This window comes from Odontesthes bonariensis, chromosome 3, assembly GCF_027942865.1.
Source record: "Odontesthes bonariensis isolate fOdoBon6 chromosome 3, fOdoBon6.hap1, whole genome shotgun sequence".
Taxonomy (NCBI): domain Eukaryota; kingdom Metazoa; phylum Chordata; class Actinopteri; order Atheriniformes; family Atherinopsidae; genus Odontesthes; species Odontesthes bonariensis.
The window spans coordinates 39,091,215-39,116,986 of record NC_134508.1 but is presented as its reverse complement, the minus strand read 5'-3'; the positions used below and the strand labels follow the sequence as shown (position 1 = coordinate 39,116,986).

The window sequence follows — 25,772 nt, the reverse complement described above, 5'->3', positions numbered from 1 at the left end:
AATGCCTTGAGGCGCTTTCTATCCATACGTGGACCTGTCAAACACCTAAGATCAGACAAAGGAACCAATTTCATCTGTGCTTGCAGAGAACTTAAAGTTAACACAGACGATTCTGAGATCAAGAACTTCCTGCAGGAGCAGGGATCTACATGGACCTTTAATGCTCCCCATTCCTCGCACATGGGAGGAGCTTGGGAGAGACTTATAGGAGTGGCAAGACGCATCCTGGATGGACTGCTAGTACAGGATGGTGCTACCAGACTGTCTCATGAAGTGCTATCAACCTTGATGGCCGAGGTTATGGCCATCATGAATGCTCGACCACTGGTTCCAGTCTCATACGATGCCGAGATACCTGAAATGTTCTCATCTGTCACCCTGCTCACCCAGAAGGCGAGTATTATTCCTGCACCTCTGGGAGATTTTGAATTGGAGGGTACAATGGCGCCATGTCCAGAGCTTGGCAGACTCCTTCTGGAAAAGGTGGAGATTGGAATACCTGGCAACACTTCAACCATGGAGGAAATGGACCTCAGAGAAGCCTGACCTCCAGGAAGGGGACATTGTTTTGATAAAGGACGTTCAAGCGAAACGCAATGAGTGGCCTCTTGAACGGAGAGTTAAGGCCATTGCCAGCTCAGACAGCAAAGTCCGTAAGGTCATAGTGAAGATTCTTAGTCAAGGGGTAATTAAAGGGTATTTTAGACCAATCAGTGACGTTGTTTTACTTATGCCACAGAAGAAAGAGTAAACAGTGGTATAACAATTGTATACCAAGCGGGGAGTGTTCTGACTCCTGTCAGTGACTGGGAAAAGTTAAGTTTCCCCCTGGTGGTGATTTTTAGTTATTGCAGCATTAATTACCAGCCGCTTCCAGTGTTCATGCATAAGCTACAAGTGCTCCACCACAGAGAGTTGGTTGTCTGAGCCTTGGAGTGGAACCAACAGTGAGTAGCGATGCACTTGGTTTATTTTAGCTGTTTCATGACACTGTGTTCTTCAAGGTGATGTTTAGGCATATATTTTAAGTTACGAAAACTGTGCTAACTATAATAATACTAATCGCGAAGCATTCATTAGCAAGAGGCTAGTTAAGCTGTTATGGCTAATTTAGTTGATTGTATTTTATATTATGATTACTTCCCTGTGTGTGCATTTATGTGATAATAGTATGTTAGACATATTTAATTTATCTATACTGTAACATGTTGTGTATTTCTTGTGTTGCAGTTTTACAATAAAGATATAACAGAAGATTCAGTAAAGCAACCTCAAATAAAACTACTGGTCTCTCATTTTGTTCGCTATCTGTCAGCCGGGACAGAATACTAACCAATTAAAAGTAACAGCGACATTTAAAAGTGAAAGAACATTGGATAATTATGTTGGATGGGGCTCAAACCCAGGTCTTTTATTGTGGACTAATGCCTCTGGGCATCCCTTCCCAGCCTGACTTCATCCAAAGTAATTTTTTGCTGTTGCCACACGGTTGGTGTGATTGGTCTACAAAAATTTTAAAGGAGGCAGCAAGTGTCAAAGTGGGTAAATGCCAGGATGTAGATTCTTCACCTGCTTTACCTGCCAGTGGTTTTAATGTTGCGGCTGATTGGTGTTACACCTTCTCTAACATATGATTACCATGCAGCCCATTCAAAATTTAAATTGAATTAAATTAAATTGAACCATAAAGTTATCGGATTCCAACAGTAGCTCAGAATAAATATATTAAAAAAAAAGAACAACAGAAATTTAGAAATAGTGAACATGATTTATATTGAAATGAAAACCACTTCTGTCTTTCAGGAAAGATTCGTAACACCAATTTAGTTTTTATTTGGACATTTTGTTTATGGTTAAAAAAGAAAAAATAACAGCACCCTTATGCACAACTGCTCAAATATTTATGGAAATAATTGATGGATTATTACGGTTTGACACAGGAGCTTTTCTTTTTTTTTATTTTGCAGGCAATCAAGTGATACAACTGATTAGATTTGAATTAAATAGCGTGCTAAAACTTTGTATGTTGGACTGACAGGAGTAGTGTGCTCATTTCAATTCATACTCTGGTAACCATTTATTTAATCTCAAAATGTCAATACAGAACATTCAAAAATCTCGAGACTTCACTCTGTGTTGGTGGAGACACTGAGTGAAGGGTATTAAAATGCTAAACATGCTAAAATCAGTGGTTAATATTGGCATTTAAAAGACAAATTCAGTGACTGATTTAAAAAAGAAAAATCCAATCTGATGATCAGAAAACTAATCTCTAATCTCTAAACATCTCTAATTTTTTACCTCCTCACATTCTGCAGTGTAAGCAATTCCAGAGAAGACGGACACCCCAACACCCAGATAGAGAAGAAGTATTCCGACTTCACGGTAACTGTGCTGCAGACACAACATGGAGACACTGGTTAGAAACCATCAGCAGTCGAGTAAGGGGGAATGGCAGTTTGTGGACAGTTTGTGGTACTGCTGAGTTGATGGTTTATAGCTTTTACCTTGTGACTTATAGTTCTATTCATCCATTAATTTTCTATTCATCCATTGGACAAGAGGCGAAGTACACCCTGAATAGGTCGTCAGTCCGTCACAGGGCCAACGCACACAGACTAATGAGAACATGCAAACTCTGCAATGACCCCATCTGTGAGGTGACAGTGCAAACCACCACATTACTCCATGTAGTTCTAATGAAAGCAAACTTGATATTTGGGTGTTTTTATGATTCTGATTGCACCACACTTCCTCTGTACATCAGTATACGTCCCAATAAAGGTGAAAATATCATTTTACGCATATTTTTAATTCTATTTCAGGGTTTGTCTGGAACTCTTCAAACATGCTGAAGACTTATCCTGCGGTTTGAGAACTACGCTAATTCTGTCCATTTTTTTAACCTTAGCATCCTTAGCATTGGGGGTGGTGTCTGATCCGGCCACAGGAGCTGTCCAATCACAGCAGACTTTCTGAGGAGGGGTTAGGGACATGTTGTTGTGAAACATGGGAAAAAAAATGTTGGGAGTCACTTTTGTTGAGGAGAGGAGATGAAACAAGAGGTACAATGAAATTTTGACCAAAGTGACCTGCATTCCACTCTCTATTGGGAATCTCTAAGGACAACAGAGAAGTAGAAAACAAATGGCCCTTTGTCATATTAGCTAGCTAAAAATAAAATGCAGCCTGCCTTGTACATTCCTTTCATATCAAAATATTAAGTCATGTCATTCTGACGTAATGTTTCAATTCAAATAATTAAAAAATAAAGTCAATATCCATAAACTTAAAATAAAAAGACTTTGTGACGAGATGTCTGTTTTACTAAACATACAATTAAAAACTAAATCTACAAAAACTGCAACTGATTATATAAAATAAATAAACCAAATCTTTGGTTTAGATCAGATAACAGCCTGCAGATTAATGTGTTATTATTTAGAATATCAGTAAAATACTTACAAGGTGCCCACATCATATGAGTGCACAAAGGAAATTGTTTACAGTGAAGAACTTTATTATTGGAAAAGAAGGAGATGTCGGGCCATAGAAATAAATACATCTAAATTATCTTTTTAATCCATTTAAATTCCTGACAGTAAAAATAAATTTGTAGCGATACAGTCACATTAAAAAGAACGTAGGCTACAACATCTTTCATTTCTAAGCGTTTACACATCAGGACATAATGAAAAATCATTTGGTCCTCAACAGGTCTTAAAATGAGGTAATACAGTCTCAGCTGAAGGACCCAAGACATATTACACCGTGTGATAATTAATTTAACAAAATGTAAGCACAATGCAGAAGCACTAGTTCTAGTTCCCATTAAAAGCTGATATATCCAACACAAATACAAAAAAGTTTTTTTTTAAGAAACATAGCCAGCCTATTAACAGATGCTGTAACATTGTACATGCTGCGAAAACTCTCTTGATACTTCTTTTTTTAATAGAACAGATATGATGGAAACTTAGTTTGTCTGTAATAAATGTTAAGTTACATATTTAACCCAGTTTAAACCATGACATGAGGGCTAGTCATGTCAGTTCTTACAGTTTATAATTACAACAATAATAAATAAATAGAAACTATATAGAATTTTTCTTTTTCTGTGTATATTTGTGTCAGAACTGGATTGAGCTCCGTGCTTTTGTAGGTATTTAATTTCTGGCTTTATGATAAAAAGAATAGCAGGTTGATCTTTAGCCAATTAAATTAAAATGCTGTGCTGAAGTGCTTTTGTAGAGAGATTGCTGCTGCATTAACACATTTTCTTCATTGCTTTATGCTCAACAACAGCCAACAACAACAACTGCAATAGCATGCATTAAAAGTTAATTCACCACAGAAAGAGGCTGTTCCGGTAATATACCATATAAGATGTTTAGCTTTCTCTTTTCTTATTTTCAAGTGAAAGCCTGATACGAGGGTCTTTGGGCAGATGTTTTAATGCCTTCAGTACAAAAAGGAAAGAGAGAGTAACACAGGAGGCAGGAAGCCTTTAGGGTGAAGAAAAAACTCGATTAGTGGATGTATTCTTTAATACTGTGTCTACAGGGTCCTGCAGTCCGCATGCTCAAGATGTAAGACAAAAAACAAAGAAGCTGATTCCTTTTTATAACCAGATGTACGAGCAGGACAACGCGTATATCTCATGGTTCTGTTTTTCAACATATGGTTTCTTAAAAGGTCTCCTTGACTGTCTGGCGCCTGGCCGACATATATCAACCTATAATTATAAAAGGTAAATATCATATATCGTAGCATTAGACCCTCTCAGTGTGGTACACAGCATTTATCAGATCCAGCTTCTGCAAACATCCTGTCAAAGCGTTATCACTGTGTGGACTTCAAACCCAGTCACTGTGTCTGATTCTGAAGTTCTTCAGCTCAGAACTGGTCTTGAGTTCAGGGTTTTTATGTTAGTCAAAATCCAGGAGAGAGACCACATAAGCTCTCAAGCGTTTGACTCCTGATGCTAGTCATGGATCGAAGTATTTATAAAATACTTCTACACTGTAAATCTAAATCTAAAGCGTCTGAATCCAGTATCCCAGCAACTTTGACAAAGATGATGATCTCTCAGTTCACATTACTGCTGATGTATGATGATGTTTCCCGCACAGATAATTCTCCCCTCATTGTTTGGGTGGAAAGAAAACAAGCCTGAGATAGGACAGACTGTAACGTGAACTGCTGCAGACGTAATAAAACCCAGGTGGAGCAGCACAGTAGTACACTTCACATGAGGATGTGCAGAAGTATGACGCAAGATATAACCGGGCGGTTTGATTAAACATAACACACGTCAAATGTTCATAAAGAGCTCATCGTTACAAAGAGAATCCTTCACTTTGCAGGTAATAGATAAATGAGAACTTGACATGAAATGTTTCAAACCGCTGCAAACAAACTGAATCTAACTTGCACATTCTACTGAGAAATCAGCCATAGTCTTGGTATATTTTTGGGCTGAGAAATGATCTCTGAGAAATATCCACTGAGCATTTTTGGTTGGAAAACAATACTTTTGGTTTTGGTGGGAAAAAAAATACATCTCAAAGACATATAAATGGTCCAAAAACATCTATGCTGAAATTGAGCCAAATTAAGTAAAAAAAAAAAAAAAGCATCTATTTAAAGGTGTTTTAGCTCAGACTTCAACAGGATTTACAGTTTGAATAAAAATAGTATAACCAGGAATTGAAGCTGAGACCTTTACCTTACTAGCGCTCCTCATTTCCTGCTGGGCTACAGAGTCACGTTGTCAGCAAAGGGGGCCCGAGAGTGTCATTTTACATATCGAAGGAAACATTCTGTCTGTGCTGTAGCTGAAGCTTCAACATTATTTCAATTTTCTCTTGTGCAACAGGTATGTCTAGATATTTACATCTCAGCAAGTTCTTGCATGCAACGCTATCAGTAAAGTTGATTTGTTATTTTACATTTGTCGATTTTACGATCCCAAATGCATCATGTTTGGTACCTGCAGCCCATAAAGTTCCATAGCTTCAACATTTTATTAGAAACTTTAAATCTGTTGAAATTACGTCATCTTGTAAACCACATTTGTCATGGTTGGTGGGTTTTGTTGAGATGTCCTGCTCTGTTAAAGTTGTCATATTCTGTATTCTTGCCACCTTTACTTCCACTTTACTTAGAGCCTGTTGCTTTGTTTAATTCCAGTTAGTCTCACTTGCCATTTACCTGGCTTGTTCACAGAATTGTTCACATGTTCACACATTCACTCACTATATATTATTCCCTAAAGGGTAGGGGCAGCCAGCTGCTGATGCATTTTGGACACTACTTAAATGCAGCGATGCTGTACAATTATGCACCATACAGTCGTAGAAAAAACCCTTAGATAATGAGACTGTGAATCAACCAGTTTTCAACCAGAAATGATTGGAATCCCAGTTGGCGTTCTTTGGCAGTTTAGCATGATTTACAGACAATTGTGCCACTTGCATATTGATGATTGTTTGATATGTAAATGATGCGATAAAGATTAGACTGCTTGGGGCAGACGTGGTGTAAATTTAGCTGGACATTCGTGGCTAAATGAAGGTTACGACTACATGTGGCAGAAGTCACCACATGTCTGCGTCTGTCTTTTGTAAAAATGATGGATGAGAGCACAGATGTCAGCCAGTGGGAGATCAGTGAGGTACTGAACCTAATAAGCATTTGAAGGGATGATTCCTGTGTCCGGTGACGTCTTTGGTTTTTTTGCTCATGTGAGTCGGTTCTGTATGGTGAATCATTCACGCTGAATCTGATATTGGCCACATAAAAAAAGAGTGATGTGAACAGGCCAACAAAAAATGAATCTGAGTAGTAAATTGGAATTGAGCATCAAGGCCTGCAGTGAACGTAGCCAAAGCTGCACAAAGAGAGAAGTTCTGCTCTCGAAAACTCAAAAAGTGACTTAACCCTCTGAACCATATCTTATAAACCTTTTTTGTCTTTGAAAGTTTCTGAGATATCTGGTAAGATCCCTTCTTTTACAACAGTAAATGAAAACCAATCACATTGTTTCAAAGGCCGGTTAAAATCATTGTTCGCCAGATGGTAAAACATTGCATACTGTGTCTGTGGACGCACATGGAGTCCTGACCTACCCGAAGTGTTGCTCCCAGTGAACGCAGACCTGTGGAGTGACGGGCCAACTTCAAAACTCTGAATACCCTCATTAACCTGAACACCTGAAAGAAAGAGGGGGGTGTTGTGAGTCTTGTAGAAAACATCAGAGGCTGTGGACCTAAGCATTGAGGGCACGTTAAATTTCCCCAAATTCTCTTAAATTAGTCAATTTAAAAACGTCGGTCTGCTATTGATTTTTCCCGTGGCATTCACAGCCAAGAGTCTTTATGCAACATGGTTACTGACACTTAATTTTATGATATGCTGAATGTGTGTTTGCAGCCTGTTTTTCTTCATGGGACTGATTAAAATCGGATCTGATTAAAAAAACTGATAAAAAAAAAGACAACAGATAATATTAATTAAAGATTAATTAATATTAATCTTTTCATTAAAGATTTGGAGGAATTTGGAGCAAATGTCATTCACCCTTTTCATTCACAATGGAATTGTTATCAGATAAATTAAATAGTAAGTTTAAATGAATACAATTAGATGTAGACATATGTCTGTTTTAAACATACAATTCTCCCACCCACCTCCACAGGCGTTACTACCATTTAGTATATACAACTAATTAGGATCTGGTTGCTTTAAAGTTGCATCATTTCACCCACTTCTGAAGTTATCTTATGATCATCTGGTGTTTATTGTGAGATTGAGACATTGTGAGATTTGCCACTGGGCAGCTGCTGGTTTATAAGCTTTAATCATTGTGTAAAGAGCTGAGTGGGAAGGACTGTTTTTAAGTATCTTGCATGAAACCCAGTTCTAACACATTACACAGCTGCCTACCTCCTCCTATATGGCGACCCTTGATGTCAAGTTGTATCGCACAGGGTCCCCTTTTGTTTCATCTCTAAATGTATAAGTCCAAAAAACTCCAATAAGTCCCTCAGTGTCTGAAACGTCAGACCACTTTCCAGTGTTCTCTACTGGTGGTGTCACTGTCAGCGACCATGTAACCTTGGCGACCCAGAATAATGACTTGTTGCAGATGGGAGAAGTGTGCTGCCTTTTTGTTTGTTAAAATGTGTTAATTTATCACATCTCATGATGTTTTCCTAAACTTAATAAGTGCCCCGTCATGGGACTGAAACTTGGGTCCTCTAGCTGAAAGTCCTGTGACTTCATCCACCACCACTCTTCTTACATCCAAACTTGGCAAGATGCAGCTGTTGGTTAACACTCTGCACATTCAAAATGCAGCCAAAGGATTGTCCAGAGTCTCATGGGACATCAAAACTTTCTGAGCATGCCATCAGTAACTGACGGGTTAGGAGTGAGAATGTGTTTCTTACACCACTAACCTGGATGAGTCGTCCCAGGTCTCCAAGTTCAGAATCTGAACCCAAAGTCATGTCATAGATTACGGTGATGTAAATGGGAACCACAGACACCATGTCAATAATGTTGAGAGGGTGATGAAAGAACTTCCTCCTGTTTGGTGCAAGCAGCAGCCGCATCACAACCTCAAAGAGATCAGAGATAGTCAGACACTGTTTTTCAAATGCAAGCGTCTTTTATCTGTTACCAGAACACAGAAATCTTTGTCTCTATCTCCTTACCTCGAAGGTGAACCAGCAGGTGCAGAACACCTCCAGAACCTGCATGGTTGGGTCCTCGATCAACTTTCTGTCCGAGTCAAAATTCTGTAACAAAAGTCCCATCCGCCAAAGTTTTTTGTGTAGTTTTCTTATCTTATTGAATAATCATGACATCTGGCACCAAAACACCTGAGATGACTGAACCACAAACAATGGTTTTCTTTTAAAATCAATCCATCATGTGGTCTACCATCAAAAGAAGATTGGAAGATTCAAAAGTGCATAAAATCGGCTCTACCGACCTCTCAAATCTTTGTCATCACGTTGGCCCATCTATCTATCTATCTATCTATCTATCTATCTATCTATCTATCTATCTATCTATCTATCTATCTATCTATCTATCCATCCATCCATCCATCCATCCATCCATCCAGTCGGACATGACTTCAGCATCTCTCATTGGTGTTCTGATCCATTATCATTATCTTTTTTGGATTGTTGTCAGTTTTGGGAGTGAGATCATTAGTTAAGATTCATCATCCAAACTCTCTTTGGCTATTTGGCACCAGTAAAAGTCTGATGAGCAGGTTTTACAGTATTTTGTTACCCGATTGCTTCGATTAGTGAAGAAAGTCAATGTTAAAAGAAATTGGAGAAACAAAGGAGTTTTAAGGAGCATCTTTTTCTCTCCGTGAATTTAAAATACCTTTAGGGACATTAATATGCCTTTATCTGAGATAAAATCCTCAGAGAAGTGAAAATCATGCAGAGTGTAAAAATATGTGTATCAAAGATGTGACTTTGAGGAGCACATTTTGATGCAATGAACTAAGAACTTTAAATCCCTCTTAGCTCCTGCAGATCTGATGCAGTGAGGGGCTTACGATTTTAAAGCTTGGCTTTTCCTTTGCTTTACAGTTTTTCTCTATTGGTTTGGCTCATTTCTTGAAACAGAAATTACATTATCAAAATAACATGGACAAATCTCCAAACCACCTCGCAATTGTTCACAACAGAATGGCATTTCTCATTGATTTCATAAAATTGCAATTATCTTAATACATCTGTCAATTGTTTCAGTGCATCTCTGCAAAAGATTAAGTACAAGTAGCCTACAGTTTGCACAGTTTGCCTACATTTAGCACATTTTCCAAGTGAATAGATTTTGGTGATCTGAACTGATTAGTTTATTCTTGGTCTAATGGTTCTTCTATCCAAAATATGTCAGCATAATTTCATTGTATAAGTCATCACATGCACAATAATCTGTTCAATTGTCAAAATGGGCCAAGAACATGATACCATCAATACCATATAGAATCTCATGTAACATTTGATAAATTCATGACAGTAATTGACAATCAGGTGAAACTAGAACTTTACTAACGAAGGAGTTTCAAGCACCTCAGATGACCAATCAAATGGTAGGCATAGTTAGTTACCTGACAGATGCTGTCCATAATTGTGAGTGCTGCCAAACATGTAGGCCTATATAAAGAGCTTGACCAGGACCAATTTCTGAACATGGAGGCACCAGGCCAAGCAAATGAACAAGGGCAAGTTCCCGCTCGAGGAAGAGTAAGAAGAAGAAGAAGAAGAGGAGGAGTGAGGATGCGTGGTGCTGGAATAGGGGGAAGAGGCCGAGGAGCACGAAGACACCGTGCTGTCCCAGATGAAATTCGGGCCACAATTATAGATCATGTCATCAACCATCGCCTCACAATGGCGGAGGCAAGTCGCAGAGTGCAGCCTAATGTGCCTCGCTCTACAGTCTCCTCCATCATACAAACCTTTCGCAGGGAAAACATGTATGTACTTGCTCAATTATGGAATTGTATGATGTACAGGACACTGTTTAGAGTAATATTCCAGTCACTGTGCAGTGATGCATTAGAGTTGTGGTTACTGTAAGCACTATAGTACATGTACAATACAATACAATTACATTGGTAACTCATTCTGTAAGAAAAACACAAGGCATACAAACACGAATTGTACTGTACAGTACAGTAATACAGAGTTGTCCTTTGGATTCTATATCTAGGATTGCACGACAACCTCGCATGGGTGGCAGAGGAAAACTTCTCAGTGATCAAAAAGAACAAGAGATCTGTAACATGGTGTTGGCAAATAATGCCATCACACTGAGACAGATCCACACTGCCATTATTGAAGACAATGCCATATTCCACAATATCAACTCCAAAAGCATCTCCACAATAGACCGGACATTGAAGAAGCATCACATGACCATGAAACAAATTTACAGGGTACCCTTTGAGAGGAACTCTGATAGAGTGAAAGAGCTACGGTACCAGTATGTAGAAGTAAGTCAGTTAGTGCTTGTCTATCGTCATAACCTTAACTGTAAATACTGTAAGTAGTGGTTCCTAAACTTTTTGGGCTTCCCCCTTTACCTGATTTCAGATTTCCAAATATTTGCTTTACTGTATCTGACATCAACATTTTGGCTAAAAACTGCAGCAGAAAACTACAGTTTACTGTATGATATAATTATCATTATAATCCTTATATTGAAAGGGGTCAAGGAGCTGCAATTACTGTAATGTCTCCCAAGTACAGTAGCCTACTGTAATACATACAACATTTCAGTACAGTAAATCTTCAGTATTTCCCTCTCCTTTCTGTCAAATACCCCCTGCAGTACCTCTGTGTAGGTCTATCCCTAGATACATATAGGATAATCAAGGCAAGGCAAAATTTATTTACAGTATATAGCACATTTCATGTTTAGAAGCAGTTCAGTGTGCTTTACAGAGTAAAAGAAGTAAATAAAAACAGTGTGTGAAAACAGCTAAAAAGCACATGATGGGTACAAGTAATTTTTTTACTGTAACTATTGCAGAGAATAATGGGATTGGAAGCAAATGAGACCCCTCACATTCTCGTGTTTGTAGATGAAGCCGGCTTCAACCTGGCCAAGGGGCGAAGACATGGCCGCAACATTATTGGCCACCGGGCCACGGTGGATGTTCCAGGCCAGCGAGGGGGCAATATAACTATGTGTGCTGCCATTTCTGAGAATGGTGTGGCCACTCACATCCACACTCTTGGCCCATACAACACACAGAAGCTCCTCTTCTTCTTGGACCACCGTTATACTAATTTGGTCCCCGAATATGAGCGAGGTCTTCTTGAGTCTCACCTACCACGCTACGTGATTGTGTGGGACAATGTCAACTTCCATTGTGGTCCACTCATCAGGGCTTGGTTCACTGTGCATCCAAGAATGATGATGGAGTTGCTCCCACCTTATTCCCCTTTCCTTAATCCTATTGAGGAGTTTTTCTCTGCTTGGAGGTGGAGAGTGTATGAGCATCATGCTAAAGACCAAAGATCCCTGCTCCATGCATGTTTAGACATTACAGGAGATCAGTGTAGGGGATGGTTGCGGCATGCACGGCGTTTCTTCCCGCGTTGCATTGCAAGGGAAAATATACGTTGTGATGTTGATGAGAATCTGTGGCCAGACAGACAGCAACGTCTGGACGGCCAGGAGGGTGAGGACAGTGGTCATGAGGGAGGGGCGGGGGAGGGTGAGGGTGAGCGGGAGGGGGAGGGGGACGACAGCGACCAGTAAAGTGTTGCTATAGTGTTTTCTGTAAGCTGCAGATTTATTTACAGTACTGTAGGCCACATAATTTTGCTTGTTTTTTGTTTGTGTGTATATTACACTATATGTGTGCTATGTATATTTTTCTTTTCTACAATACTATACTGTATGGAAGTTACTTACTTCACAGTATTTGTGTGAATAAAAATGGTTGGTATGAGTGTATTGTGTGTGCTTTGAGGCTACTCTTACTGTGAAACTTTTTTCCTTCAGTTTTATACACTATGTAGTCTGTTAGGTAGTCCTATGCCATAGTGACAAAACATCTAAACATTTTGACTTGTAGTGCTCACACAATGCCAAAAGGACAATGCATTTTGGGGGCACTGACTATTTGAATGAGAAAGAAACTTCATTTTGACACATGGGTGAACTGTTCAGGGGGAGATATGAGCTATTGCTGGTGAACCATGGTGTTTTGCTGAACCATTCAGTTTAGTTTTGCAAAAAGTACTAAAGAGTGTTGAAAACGTCCGGTCTGTTTCAAGAAATGAGCCTAGGCAATTGAGAAAGATCTTTGCAATTTGGGTGGCACTGACTCTTTACATGGGAAAGAAATCAGGTCTTAAGCATGGGTGAACAGTTTTGGGAGAGATATGAGCTTTTGCAAGTTAGCTATGGTGTTGTGCTGAACTATAAGAGTGTTATGCCAAATGATCTTAGAGTTTTGAGAATGTAATTTCTGTTTCAAGAAATGAGCCAAACCAATAGAGAAAAACTGTAAGTACCAACCTGATACTCTGGGATACTGTTAATGCACATGATAGCAATTGATGTAAGCACCACTCCTATGGAGAGCAAGCTGAAGAGCTTGCTGGGGATGGAGTAGCCTGGGTTCTCCAGTGTCAGCCACAAACACTTCTTTATGTTACCATAACGCACCTCCTGGAAATGCTGCATATCCCTATGGAAGACAATGAACAGGAACAGCATGAGGGAAAGACAGAACAACAATCATAATCTCTTAGTCACAGATGAAGAGCACCGCAGTGTATTACTTGTTTAAGTCTGATATCTCATCCACAGATGTGTCTATGCTGCTGACATCGCTCTCGTCGTCCCAGCTGCGGTGTCGGCTGCTCTCCAGCTTGCGGTCGTGGTAACGGTAACTGCAGCAAGTGTCCAGGAAGAACTCATTGATGCCCCAGTACTCTATCTCCTGACTGTGCAGAAAACAAAAGGCCAAAATCAAGTTACTATGCACGTCAGCTGCATTACTCAAGAAAAAAAATACAGCCCCACCCAACAGGATCCTCCCTCTCCTTGTGAACATGGATTTGCAAAGGGGCTTAGTTCATTTATGTGTGTCTGCTTTTGGCTTTCAAATTGTAGATCTTTGCTATGGAAAAGGAAACACAAGACACAAATCACTAAACAGCTGAGAGATAAGAAGACAAGATGATGTATCTGCTAACAGCAGCTCAGGCACGGAAAAGCCACACATTTACTTTATGTGAAAAAATGTTGAAGTAATGTAGCTTGAGCTTACAAAGCAACCACTCAACTACCCAGTGAGACATGTTTGTGTTTCAAGGCCAGGACAAAGCAATTTAATTGATGTAGAGATTCTCAGTATTACAGGAAGGCGGCATAATAGATTAGGTGGAATGAGAACAAGCAGACCTGAAGGAGAAGACACAGAGCTCCTCCATGACATGAAGTTTGCCGGTCTGGTAAAAGTGGAGGACGTAAGGAAACAGGCCGGGATTTCGATCAAAATAAAACTCCTTCTGCTGTACATCATAGTCATCGCACACCTACGATAATGAGGAGGAGAGGTCGGTTTGAAAGCAAATTTCAAAAAGGATGAAAAAGAAGAATGGAAGTTGGACAAAAGCCATAAAAGAGAATTAAAAGAATGGTGCTTAATTTATGCCATTATGTATCACCTGCTTGTCATCAATAACCCGACCAATCCATCCTGTCAACCAGTTAACCCACCTGCAGTATATCTTCCTCTGAATCACATGCCAGCAGTTTTCCCAGTCTGGTGTCTGGGAATTTCTTCAGCGTGCTGGAACAGAGGCTTCTTTTCAGACCTCCAACATTCACATTGACAAGACCCTCTTCAGAGTCCTGGTGGACCCAGCTGGGCAGACACTCCTTCACCATGGTGATGTCTGCTGAGACAGACGCAACAGACAAATGTCAACAGATGCAGCGCACACAATGGGAGGATCTTCATTTTGAGTGAAAGAAAACCTATTTCTTTACATCAGTTTTTATCATTGTATGATTCGCTCATGTGATCTTTCTTGAGTAGCTTCAGTTACTCTTTGAGCTGCTTTATAAAACCCAACCACAGCCCTCTATTGCGAGTTCAAGTAACACTGAAATGAAAACGAATCTCTTTCCTTTGTACTACAGCTCATTCAAACCATCCGTTATATATTACACATCTATACTCACTATTGCAAATGTAGTGTACAACATGAACAAATTTGACTCATTTGCAAGAATTCTGTTACATTTCACCAGGTTTGTGTTGCTCAGAAACTCAGATTCAAACATCACACCAGTTCTCCATACTCTGGAATCTGGAATATTCCACTAACAAATACATCTGACAAAGAAAGTGACTTTGCCTGTTTTGAAACTTAAGTGTGTGAGAGTTTGATAGCAAGAGAATGAACATTTAACAACAATGCTGAATAACATTAACCTTACACTTTGTCTTATAAATATCTTGTTGAATTACACTTGTGGACATTTTGACTTTGACTGTGCAGCCTTACTGGAACTTTCTGAATCCCAGCCAGGATGCAATTCGGATCTTGTCCTCTCTTTTAGCTCCTCTGATGTTTGACATTCTCTTTTTTTGTTAAGTTGGCAGTGTAGCTTCATCTGCTCTGCTAAATGGAGCAGACATCCAGCCATAACGGAACGCACCAAGCATTTTAATGTTACTAACAAAACATAATGTACGTTGGGTGGGAGCCAAGGGGCTTTTACTGGGTTTCAAACATTCACAGGCTGAATCTGTGCTGAATAAAGTCTTTAACTTCTAAAAAGCATATGATTTAACTTCTGTCAACACTAAAGACCAACTTTCTCTGTGTGATCAAATTAAAACAAAACACAACAACACATAGATGCAGCCAAAACTCCCACACAAGCTCATTACTGCACTCCCAGCACAAACACCCACATAGTGGGCTTGCTCTCACTGAATAAAGAAAAAAACAAAACATGATGAAATCACTCAGCAGATGATCTTGAGTTTAAAGTTCACACCAAACTCTAAAACTGTGTAAAGTATCATGACATTTTCAGTCACTCTCAGACACTCTTCCTCTTGCCTGAAATACTTTCAACAGGAAAACATAATCCAGTTAAGTTCAGTTGGAAAGTTTCACTGAATGAAGACGATATTTGGATCCCTACAGTATACCAACAACTGCCTTTCTATAAAAAACACAACTTAAAATAGGAAACTCGGTGAGCTATTCAGATTAAAGCTGAAAGCCGATTATCAACCCTCCCCGTTTTTATCTCCACCCAACTTCAACTTTAAATCGTTCTTTATTTGCTTTACTTTTTACTCTTGCTATTTACTTACTACAGTTCATTCATACCACAGTCGAACGAGGCTACGTTTTGTTTGAGATAAATCAACTGAATAATATTCATAACTTAGTGATATTTTGAAAGTTCTGTAAATATTATTGCTTTTCTTTTTCTGATCTGAGTCATGACGCCTGGTGTAAACTTCTAAGCATAACCAAGTGCTTCATGTATAGCACTCACTCTAACAGGATGAAGGGTTTCCATTTAGAGGCAGCGGTAAGTGCCTCACTTCAGGTAAAGTGAAGCCATAATGTACGGCCCTAATGTTATAAAGTCTCTAATTCCACATTGTAGGAAATGACCCGAGGATTCTCAGATAGGTGTTAACCTAATGCGAGTGTAATGGTGTTTTAACCAGAGCAGTCGGACTTTATCTGTTCCTGAATCTTTCACTCTCTTCCTGCTGGTGTTTAATCAGCTTTTTCTGTGATTTATGGTCACATGACCTGGCTTCAGTGTAAAAATCACCGCTGGGTGTTGTGTTTTAAATGCCAGTGGTGAATAGTAACTAAGTAGTACAACACTGTCCTTGATTTATGTTTTGTGTCCTTATATATCGTCTCCCTTTGTAGGTCGTGTCTGTGGTTGTTTTTAATTTATTTCCAGTTTTATGTCTTTTTGTGGTCATTTTGATTCCCTGTGTGGCTCAGTGGTCTTTGTTGCTGTTTTCTATTATCAGTTTCCTTCCTTTATGGTAATTTTCTGTCTCTTGTTTTGCTTCTTTTTTTTACTTGTCTGTCTCTTTTTGCCCATTTTTATCTTTATGCGGTTCTTTAGTATCTATTTGTCATTTGATTGATTTTCTGTCAAGCCAAATAAGCACACACGGCATTCACAGGGATGCTCTTGTCCATGGACATTGGGACAGCTTCTAAAAGCCAGCTCAGATATGTAGCTATGGTACCAAAAAATGTAATCACCTACACTGGAAAGTATAGTATGTATATAAACAGAATGTTGACTGGTAAATAGAGCAACATTTTAAAGGTTTATAGTTTCTAATCAACAGCTGTTTAAACTTATATGACAACTGAGCTTCAACATGGTGTTGCAGTCTTGGCATGAGCTTTGAGCTGATGCAATTTCATTTTGGCCACCTTTACAGAGAATGTCATTGCTGATGTAAGAGCAAGACAGCATAAAAACCATAATCAAGCTTAAAGGAGCAAAGCATCAATGAAGAAGGAGGGGAACAAGTTAGATCTTTATACTGTTTGTCAGGATTGTCTAAAATACTTTCTGTAAAGAAAAACAGAATTTTAATAAAAATACATTTACTGTATGTAATAAAGGGGAGGGTACCTGGTCTCATCTCACTTTCTTCATCCTCAAAGCAGCTAAGTGCAGCTTTGGGCCTTAATGATGTTGTTGTACACAGCAGGGGTTTCCAACTTTACCAGCTACTAACTCACAGAATAACAGTAGCAGAGACCTGGGACCACATGATTGCTGGTTCAAGTCTAGAATAATACTAATGCAATTAAACCAAGGGCATAATCACAATAGAAACAGCCACAACAACCACAAGACATAATTTCTGATTTCTGTTTTTATTGCTTGTGACAATTATGGTGAAAGTATGCAGGATGCAATAATTTCAAATCTGACTTTGATTTCTGGAGATCATCTCCAGATGACCCACACTGGATGTCTGATGACCCACAGTTGGGTCTTCACCACCACTTTGGGAACCACTGGTATAGTATGGCGAAATTTAGGTGTAACCACTGGTTTAAAATGAAAAGTGACCACTGGAAATTTCAATTATTTTTTTTTGTTTGTCTGCTTGTTTAAATATTTGTAAAGGTATTAACGTATTCCAACAGATTTTTCCAAGAAGTGAAGAAAATCTTGACTGGCCGCTAAAATGATTTCTTTCCTTAAAATGTTTCTGTTTTTGCTCTGGAAAATCAAGTCAACCATTTAAACCATTTGGTTTGTACTTGGATTAAATTAAAGAATGTGATCGGGAATAATAAGAATTTAAAATTTTGCTTCCACTTGTATTAAGTGAGGGGCTGCACAGTGGTGTGGTGGTTAGCACCATTGCCTCACAGCAAGAGGGTTCCAGGTTCAATTCCCAGTTTGCATGTTCTCCCTGTGTATGTGTAGCCTCTCTCCAGGTACTCCAGTTTCCTCCCACCACCCAAAAACATGCATGTTAGGTTCATTGGTGACTCTAAATTGACCCAGGAGTGAGTGTCTGTGTGGATGGTTGTTTGTCTCTGTGTGGCCCTGTGATGGACTGGCAACCTGTTCAGGGTGTACCCGGGCTGGATAGGCTCCATCCCTCCTGCGACCCTAAACTGGATTAAGTGGGAATAGAAAATGGATAGATGGATGGATGTATTCAGTGACCAGTGCCACTCATGTTAAAAAATTCAACATGATGTCCATCCGCCCATTTTTTTTTTTTTATATACCTGCTTAATCCAATTCAGGGTCATGAGGTGGCTGAAGCCTATCCCAGCATCCATTGGACTACAGGCGGGCACATCCTGGGTGGGTTGCCAGTCCATGGCAGGGCGCTCAAAATTACGAGTGTTAATGTTACATCAGTTTCTGTTTTGATACTGATTCACATACTGGTGTCATTCGTATTTAGTATGCACCACAAGAGAGCCCAATATTGGTTAAAAAACAGTGGGACAAAGTGGTTCTGTGTGTTTTCAACATGATGGGGACAAAAATCCTACAGCACACCAACTCATGGGGACTTCCTGTGAACATGCAGACAGAAATGTTGGCCCCTCAGAAACACAGGGATTTCTTTAAGGTTGGTTGACTTGGTTTCGGGGTCACTGTTAGAATTATGTCATGGTTAGGTTTAGGGTAAGGGGCTCGGCATTGCATTGTGTCAATGGGAAGTCACCACAGACAATATAAAACCAGACATGTGAGCGTGGAGGTTAATACGTGAAGAGCCATGAGCTCTTAGGGGGTTGCACATGGTGCATACACAGAAGTAAAGTTGATCTATAATTCAGCACTTTAGCTTCAAATCACAGCGGTGGAGATGTGCAGCTTCACATAACAAACTCCCTCTAACGCGCACATGCAATGATGGATTAATTGCCAGCTAAATACTCCGCTACGAGCTTTAATGTGCGCATTAGAAACTACAAAAACTGTGCTGCGTGTTATTTTTGACGCACCTTTGAGTTTCCTCACGACCTTCCTTCATCACCGGATAAGCATCCTCATCTTCAGACGTCAGGTTCACCCCATGCCTTGATAAGTTTCACACAACGTCATGAAAAAAAGGATTTAACTCTGATACACCGATGAATTAAAAATTTAAAAAAGTCTTATTCCCGTTAGTTCGACCCCTCTCCGACTGCAACAACAAACTGTGGAAAAGAGACAACAGAGTCAGCTGTGAGCACGCAGATGTCCTCCATCTGAACTACGATCTGTCCGTTTTCTCTCTGAGGTGCAGCCTTCGGCTTTTTCCGTCACATTCCGGAACGAGATGGCAACTTCCAAGAAGAAATAACTTTGATGTTGCCAAACCTACTTATTTGTTTTTATGCTGTGTTTGTACCACCTAGTGGTAGCGAGCCTGAAAGCTGTTTGTAATTTTGTGGCATGTAATAAAGTTTGGAGAGAAAAAAATACGTTTCCTCTGAATGCCAATACATCCATGATGCCAGCACTCAAAGACATGTTGGTAAAACTTTTCAAAAAGCTGTTAAAGGTTTTAATCATTTATTTATTTTGTTTGATAAAAGTGGTCTATTCAACATGTGACTGCATGGCAAACAAAAATATGAAAAGTAAACTAAAACTGATTATGAATTGTTCAAATATTTAGTGAAAACATCCATTTCACAAAGTTTTTAAATAGTTTGACATTGTCATTTTTAAGTTTACATAACAGACTTTTTTTAGACTTATAAAACAGAACCAAATCTATTTAACTAAAACAAATATCAAACTGAATAATTTTCCATCAACACGAAAATAAATACTTAGTTTCCCAGGGTTATATAAAAAACCCACAATAAATAAAATAAACATTTAAAATATATTTTAAATAATTTTTTGTCTCTCACACAAAAATCTTCACTTTCTGTTGCAACTTGGCCTCACACACTGCTAAAAAACGTGACAATATACCCATCTAGCGACCAAAACTGGAACTGCATCACCGCCAAGCTCTGATTAAGTCTCACCCATTCTCCTCTTCTCTCAGAATCCGCAGTACTTCACCCAGTAGCCAGTAGTGCCACAAGTAAAAATAAAATGTGTTATCTTTGCTGTTATTTGGTACATTTGGCTCTTTAATGGAGACATGAAACAGGTATAATGACTGAGCCTATGTCTGTGTTATCTCATTTAGGCTGGCATATGCAGGGAATCTTTTAAAAGTAAAAGTAATAGAAACATTTTAAACAGATTTCAAGCAATTAAACAGATTTCTAATTTCTTTATTATTTTAGCTTAAAGTTTATATTTCAATAACCAGGTTCAGCTTGTGTTGCAAGTGGAGTTAAAACATGTAAAAAGCATACATTTAGTATCTTAAGGACAGTCAGTGTACCACATGTTTGGAACTTCTCAGGGGTCCAACCTGCTACTCAACAGATTTCTTGAAATTACAACAAAAGTACAGCTTGAGTTGGCTGTTGAACTTCTGGTCTCTGAAGCTATAGATGAGCGGACTGAGAAGACGCGGAAACACAGAAGTAAACAGAAAGGTGCAGAAGAAGATCTTGGTACGGCCATTGGGCCAGATGCTTAGCATTATGAGGTTGATAATGGGGGAAAAGTATGACAGCATGCACAGGAGGAGCTAAGATAGTGTTGCGGGCACTTTTGGCTGAGGCCTGGTTAGATGTAGAAACTGCCCGGACAGTACAGAGGACCTTCAGGTAGGTGATGAGTAAAGTTAGGAAGACAAAGGAAAACAGGAGGACCTGAATCATAACAAAATTGTGGTTAATTAATCTCCATTCTATCCCCTAAGTAATTTGAAATTGGCTTTACACTGAAATTAAAAACAAGAAATGTCTGAATTTAAAACAAACAATTAAATAAGTCCAAATATTTCACCTGGACAAGCACACTTTGCACCTCATGGTATGGTGTGTTGTACACAAAGGAAAGATAACAGATGACACTCTTTGAGAAGACTGAGAGGGGCTGGGTGGCGAGGATGATGATGACATCTGTGATGGCAGGGACGAAGGAGATGCTCCAGATCAGGGCAATAAGAGCGTAGGTTTGATGCACAGTACACATGTGAGTGTGAAGAAAAGCAAACAGCAATATAACGTTCAACTGCCATGCCCGCCAGGTTCAGAGGGCTGTTTCTGAAAGAGACAATGTCATTTCATTATGATTTATAAATGCATTTTCCATACAGATTTGTAGTATAAATCATCAAATGGAAAACCTAACGTGTTTAGACATTCTGTATGTAGCACACAGCCCAGCAGTTCATATCCAGAAAGTTAAAAAAGAGGGCGTCTCAGCTAAGAGCCCCCTGGACATACTTCATCCACTCATCACCACAATATCAAACTGAAAATATTCTCTTGGCAGGAATGAAGCTCAGCCCCCACTGTCAGTTCAAATGGGATCACAACTCCCATTGTTGATTAATGAGAACTCATGCTGGGTAACAAATGCATTACAAATTGCCCACTTGCCACTGATGTTGAAATAATTCACTGCAGAAGAAAGTTCTGATTGTTTCTGATATGAAGGCTCGAGCCTACTGAGTGTGCTCTCCTCTCCAGGAAAAAAAGAACTGACTGAACTACTTGCATCAAATGAGAAAGCTGCAGCTTTATTGATTCTTGACCTCTACAGCAGCTTCCACCGCCAGATCTCCTAAGCCAAGCTACACCTCCACCTCTGCGGCAGCTTCCACCACCAGGCCTACTGAACCCAACCGCACATCCACCTGTGCGGCAGCTTCCACCACCAGGCATTCTGAGCCCAGCTGCATCTCCACATCTGTGGCTGCTCCCACTGCCTGGCCTCCTCAGTCCAACTGCACCTCCACCTCTGCAGCAACTCCCACTACTAGCCCTCCTCTGTCCAGCTGCACCCCCACCCCCATCTCTGTGGTTGATAGCAACATCACTCCTGTCGCCATCCCTCCGCTACAACCTCTGTGTCTAACTATAGAGGAGGTTGGAGCTGAGCTCAGGAGACTTAAGTCAGGGAGGGCTTCAGGCCCAGATGGAGTCTGTCCAAGGCTTCTGAGGGACTGTGCTGGTCAACTAGCAGTCCCTCTTCAGAGGCTCTTCAATATGAGCATTCAGATGGAAAAAGTCCCGGTGCTGTGGAAAACTTCTTGTCTCATACCTGTGCCCAAATTAGGGCAACCGGTGGAGCCGAATGACTACAGACCGGTGGCTTTGACATCTCATATCATGAAGACCTTGGAGAGACTCCTTGTTCGTCGCATGAGATTGCAGGTTGCTGAGGCTCTTGACCCCCTCCAGTTTGCCTACCAGACACATAGGAGTGGAAGACGCTATTCTGTACATGTTGCATCGGGCATATGCAGATCTACCCAGTGGTGGAAGAGACACTGTCCTGTAAGCCTCCTTCACGTTAGCATAGAACAGATCTAATGTCTTTTCTCCACGTGTTGGACAGTCCACATACTGTACAAAGCCAGTCAGGCAGGAGGATAGAGAGACATGGTTGAAATCTCCTGTGATTGCAATGAATGCCTCAGGATGCTGGGTCTGTATCCTAGCAACGGCGTCATGGATGACGTCACACGCCGTTGCAGGTGGAATGTAAACAACGATGACGACTGTGTATGGGAACTCTCTGTAATTTTGAATTTTAGCCGAATGAATAAATAGGCAGCAGGTCTGTGGGCTGTCTGTGGTAGTAGCACGACGATGACGTCAGTAACACCCACTTTACGACAAAAAATCAAAATTACAGTAACCCGGATTTTTTTAAGTAAGCGACGCACCTCCACGTTATCAGTGCTAGTGTACAGTAATTAATAAATTATAAACAGCATAGTTTGTGGCTGTATAAACTTGCCCATAGGAAACCGTTTCATGGCCGAATATCTCAAGAGAGCAGCCAGACGCCTCTCGAATATCTTCGGAACAGCTCCAAATGACCAACAACAAGCAGGGGTGAGTAGAACATCCTGTTATAATGTGAAATGTCAAAAAAACGGTCTTGTCCTTTAAGAAAGTAGCAATTTTCTAAAAATCCTATATGATAAATAATGCTGAGAAAGGAGGCACAAGATGGCTGAACAAGAAATCTGATCAGCACCCTCTGCATTAAAAGCTAGCTTATGCGGATACAGAGAAACAATTTTTCACATTTCCAGCAGGGGAAGGATGAAAAACACCCGGTTGCAGTTGCTAACAACCAGAGAACCATTCAGCAAGCGACGCCAGAGCTTCATCTTATCTCTGACAAGGTGAAGAAAATGAAAAACAATTTGAAAGTGATCACAGTTCCAACATATGATGCAATTCAATCAGCAAACACATGGATATGCTGCAGAGGGCTAAATATTCAAAACAAACAAATGCATGTAGACAATAAATCTATGAGCATATCATTAGTGAATAGTGCTGAAGAGGGCTTGGAGCCCATGCGCTCAGGTGGAGTGGAGCTTTCCAAGTTGTCTGAGATAGTTATTTCACCTGCAGGTTCCCTTTCAGTTGTGCTGTCCTGACCCCAACGGCCCTGTGACTCCGACAGGACAGGTACCGGAACCAGTACTTCCTGAAGTGCTCGTCCCGAAAACCATAGATCACAGGGCTCAGGAAACGAGGGATGATGTAGACAAGCAAGAAAAAGATGTAACGGATGTCCAGGCTCCGCTGGGGGAAGAGGGCGATTAGGGCAGCCTGGAGGGAGGGAACCACGAAGGCGAGCATGCACAGCAGCAGCTGAAACAGTGTTGCAGGGGAGAAGGAAATAATTAGCATTTGAATGTAACATCCAGCATTTAGAAAACTATTTTGTTTTTAATGTTGATAAAATAATTTCAAGGAAAATAAGAACATGAATAAAGGCGGATAAATTATTATCCACTGCTGGTCCTCTCCTTACATTGAAAGCTAACAAAATATTTCACAATTCTTTTCACTTTTTTTCTTTAATTACATGACTGCAAAAGTGCTTTGAGTGTTCAGCTGAACTACAAAAGCGCTAAAGAAGTACAGTCCATTTACCATTACGACTTAGTTGGTTTTGTTCAGACAAAACAAAATGTGTGAACCCATCAGTTTGGACCTGATACCCTGTTGCTCACCTGTACCCCGTGAAGCAGCACAGTGTTTCTGGCTCTCTTCACTGAGGCCAGGCCTGTCGAGGCAGCTTGAGCCGCCAGCATGATCTTGCAGTAAGTGTAGAGCAGCGTAAGGGCCACAAAGGAGAGGTATATCCCATCAAACACGCAGTTCTTGTAATAGATGGACGGGTCGCGAAACAGAAACGAGTGGTCACAGAAAATGGTGGTGTGGAAAAAACTCAGAGGCTCCTTGACCACGGTGATGAGGAGGTCTGTGATGGGAGGTGTGGCGGTGAGGATGAGGATGACACAGATTAAGGTGAGGGTGCGGGGGACTGTGCACATCTGGCTGTAGTGCAAGGGGAAGCAGATGGCGATGAAACGCTCCACAGCCATGCCAGCCAGTATGAGAGGGGTGGAGCGGGTGGTGAAGACCGCTGTCATTATCTAAGGATAGTGCAGTTTGGGAGTCAGAAGAACAAACAAATTCATCAGGGGTTCTACCTTTGATTTCATACACGTGCTAATTTCACAACCTGTATTTAATTTTTTATGTTCATAAAGTCAAAGTCTGTGCACATAACAGTTCAGTCTTCTCCTTCTGTTTCCTCCTTTTATCTGCCTTGGATTTTTTTTTTATCCATGAATTGAATATTCGAATATTTTAACACTAATGTGAGGGAAACTTCAACATTTCCAAAAATTGTTGAGCAGCTAAAGTTGGCTAGCAAAAACATTTTAGAAGTATTCAACAAAATCAAACTAACTGCAGTCGTGACTTACCAGTGGGCAGCAGACAGAGGCGGGGATCTTCCTGAAGATATAGCTGACGACATACAGCGCTGTTATGAGGGTAAGCTGCAGAGCATCATTAATCACCATGCAGATGAACATGATGTAGCGGGGGTTCTCGTAGAAGAGACTAGGGTCAAAGATAAAGAACTGACAGAGAAACAGACACCCTCTATGTTTGTTTGTGATTAAATATAATGTAGAGCCAATGATTATTTTGTTAATTTTCTCAAAAACTGACTTTGTTACTGGAAAATCTTACAGCAAAGTGAAGTGTAGGGAGATTAAACTAGGTTATATGTTTTAGTTTTAATTCAGAAAATATTTTAAATATATTAGGCATGAATATTTTACATGCTGCTGCTTATATCTGCATTTACAATAATATCAAACACCATAAGGTTTAACATTTGAGTTTTGCTGCTCTGTGAGGAGTACAATGTGTCATACAGTTGCTCTGTGTACCTGTGTCGCAGAAAGGTGTGCACCATGCTGCTGTTGATGACACTGAGGGCCAGCCACACTAACATGGCCATAATGTTTTTAGTCAGGGCATTGGAGAAGCTGTCTTTGGATGAAGTCGCTGAGCCCTCTGTCTGTATAGAGCTGGTGTTACTCAGCAGGACGGAGGTGGAGTTCATCAACAACATCTCCTCCTCGTTATCTAAGAGGACACAGTGATTAAATCTGATATGTAGTCGTTATTGTTATGGAATTACAATAATTACAATGACAGTAATATTTAATGGGTGCATCATTATGCACCTATTCTGAATGTGTGATAAGACATTGCATCAGAAATCTTTTGAAAAGTTTGGACACAGAGTATTTTTAAGAGAAT

At 40.1% G+C, this 25,772-nt stretch overlaps 2 protein-coding genes across 3 annotated transcripts in view; both read right to left on the bottom strand.

Moving 5' to 3' along the window:
• Positions 1-19,437, bottom strand: part of LOC142377548 (delayed-rectifier potassium channel regulatory subunit KCNS2) — a 29,424-nt gene extending 9,987 nt beyond the window's left edge. The window contains exons 1-9 of one of the 2 annotated variants that reach the window (XM_075461778.1): positions 19,059-19,435; positions 14,278-14,456; positions 13,960-14,093; positions 13,335-13,499; positions 13,069-13,240; positions 8,721-8,804; positions 8,463-8,624; positions 7,131-7,214; positions 2,302-2,394 (exon numbers count right to left, since the gene is read on the bottom strand). In XM_075461778.1, coding sequence (XP_075317893.1) covers positions 2,302-2,394; positions 7,131-7,214; positions 8,463-8,624; positions 8,721-8,804; positions 13,069-13,240; positions 13,335-13,499; positions 13,960-14,093; positions 14,278-14,448 — 1,065 coding nt within the window. In that variant the 5' untranslated portion in view covers positions 14,449-14,456; positions 19,059-19,435. Of the gene's footprint in view, positions 1-2,301; positions 2,395-7,130; positions 7,215-8,462; positions 8,625-8,720; positions 8,805-13,068; positions 13,241-13,334; positions 13,500-13,959; positions 14,094-14,277; positions 14,457-19,058 lie in introns of both variants that reach the window. The other variant, XM_075461779.1, reaches the window with a different exon arrangement.
• A 1,695-nt stretch (positions 19,438-21,132) lies between these two features.
• LOC142377933 (odorant receptor 131-2-like) lies at positions 21,133-25,482 on the bottom strand. Its single transcript, XM_075462269.1, has 5 exons — positions 25,397-25,482; positions 24,923-25,061; positions 24,161-24,586; positions 23,547-23,795; positions 21,133-21,218 (listed from the first exon to the last, which is right to left on the bottom strand). Exons 1-5 carry the CDS (start codon positions 25,465-25,467, stop codon positions 21,183-21,185), a joined length of 921 nt encoding a protein of 306 aa, XP_075318384.1. The 5' UTR covers positions 25,468-25,482; the 3' UTR covers positions 21,133-21,182.
• Positions 25,483-25,772: the final 290 nt, after the last annotated feature.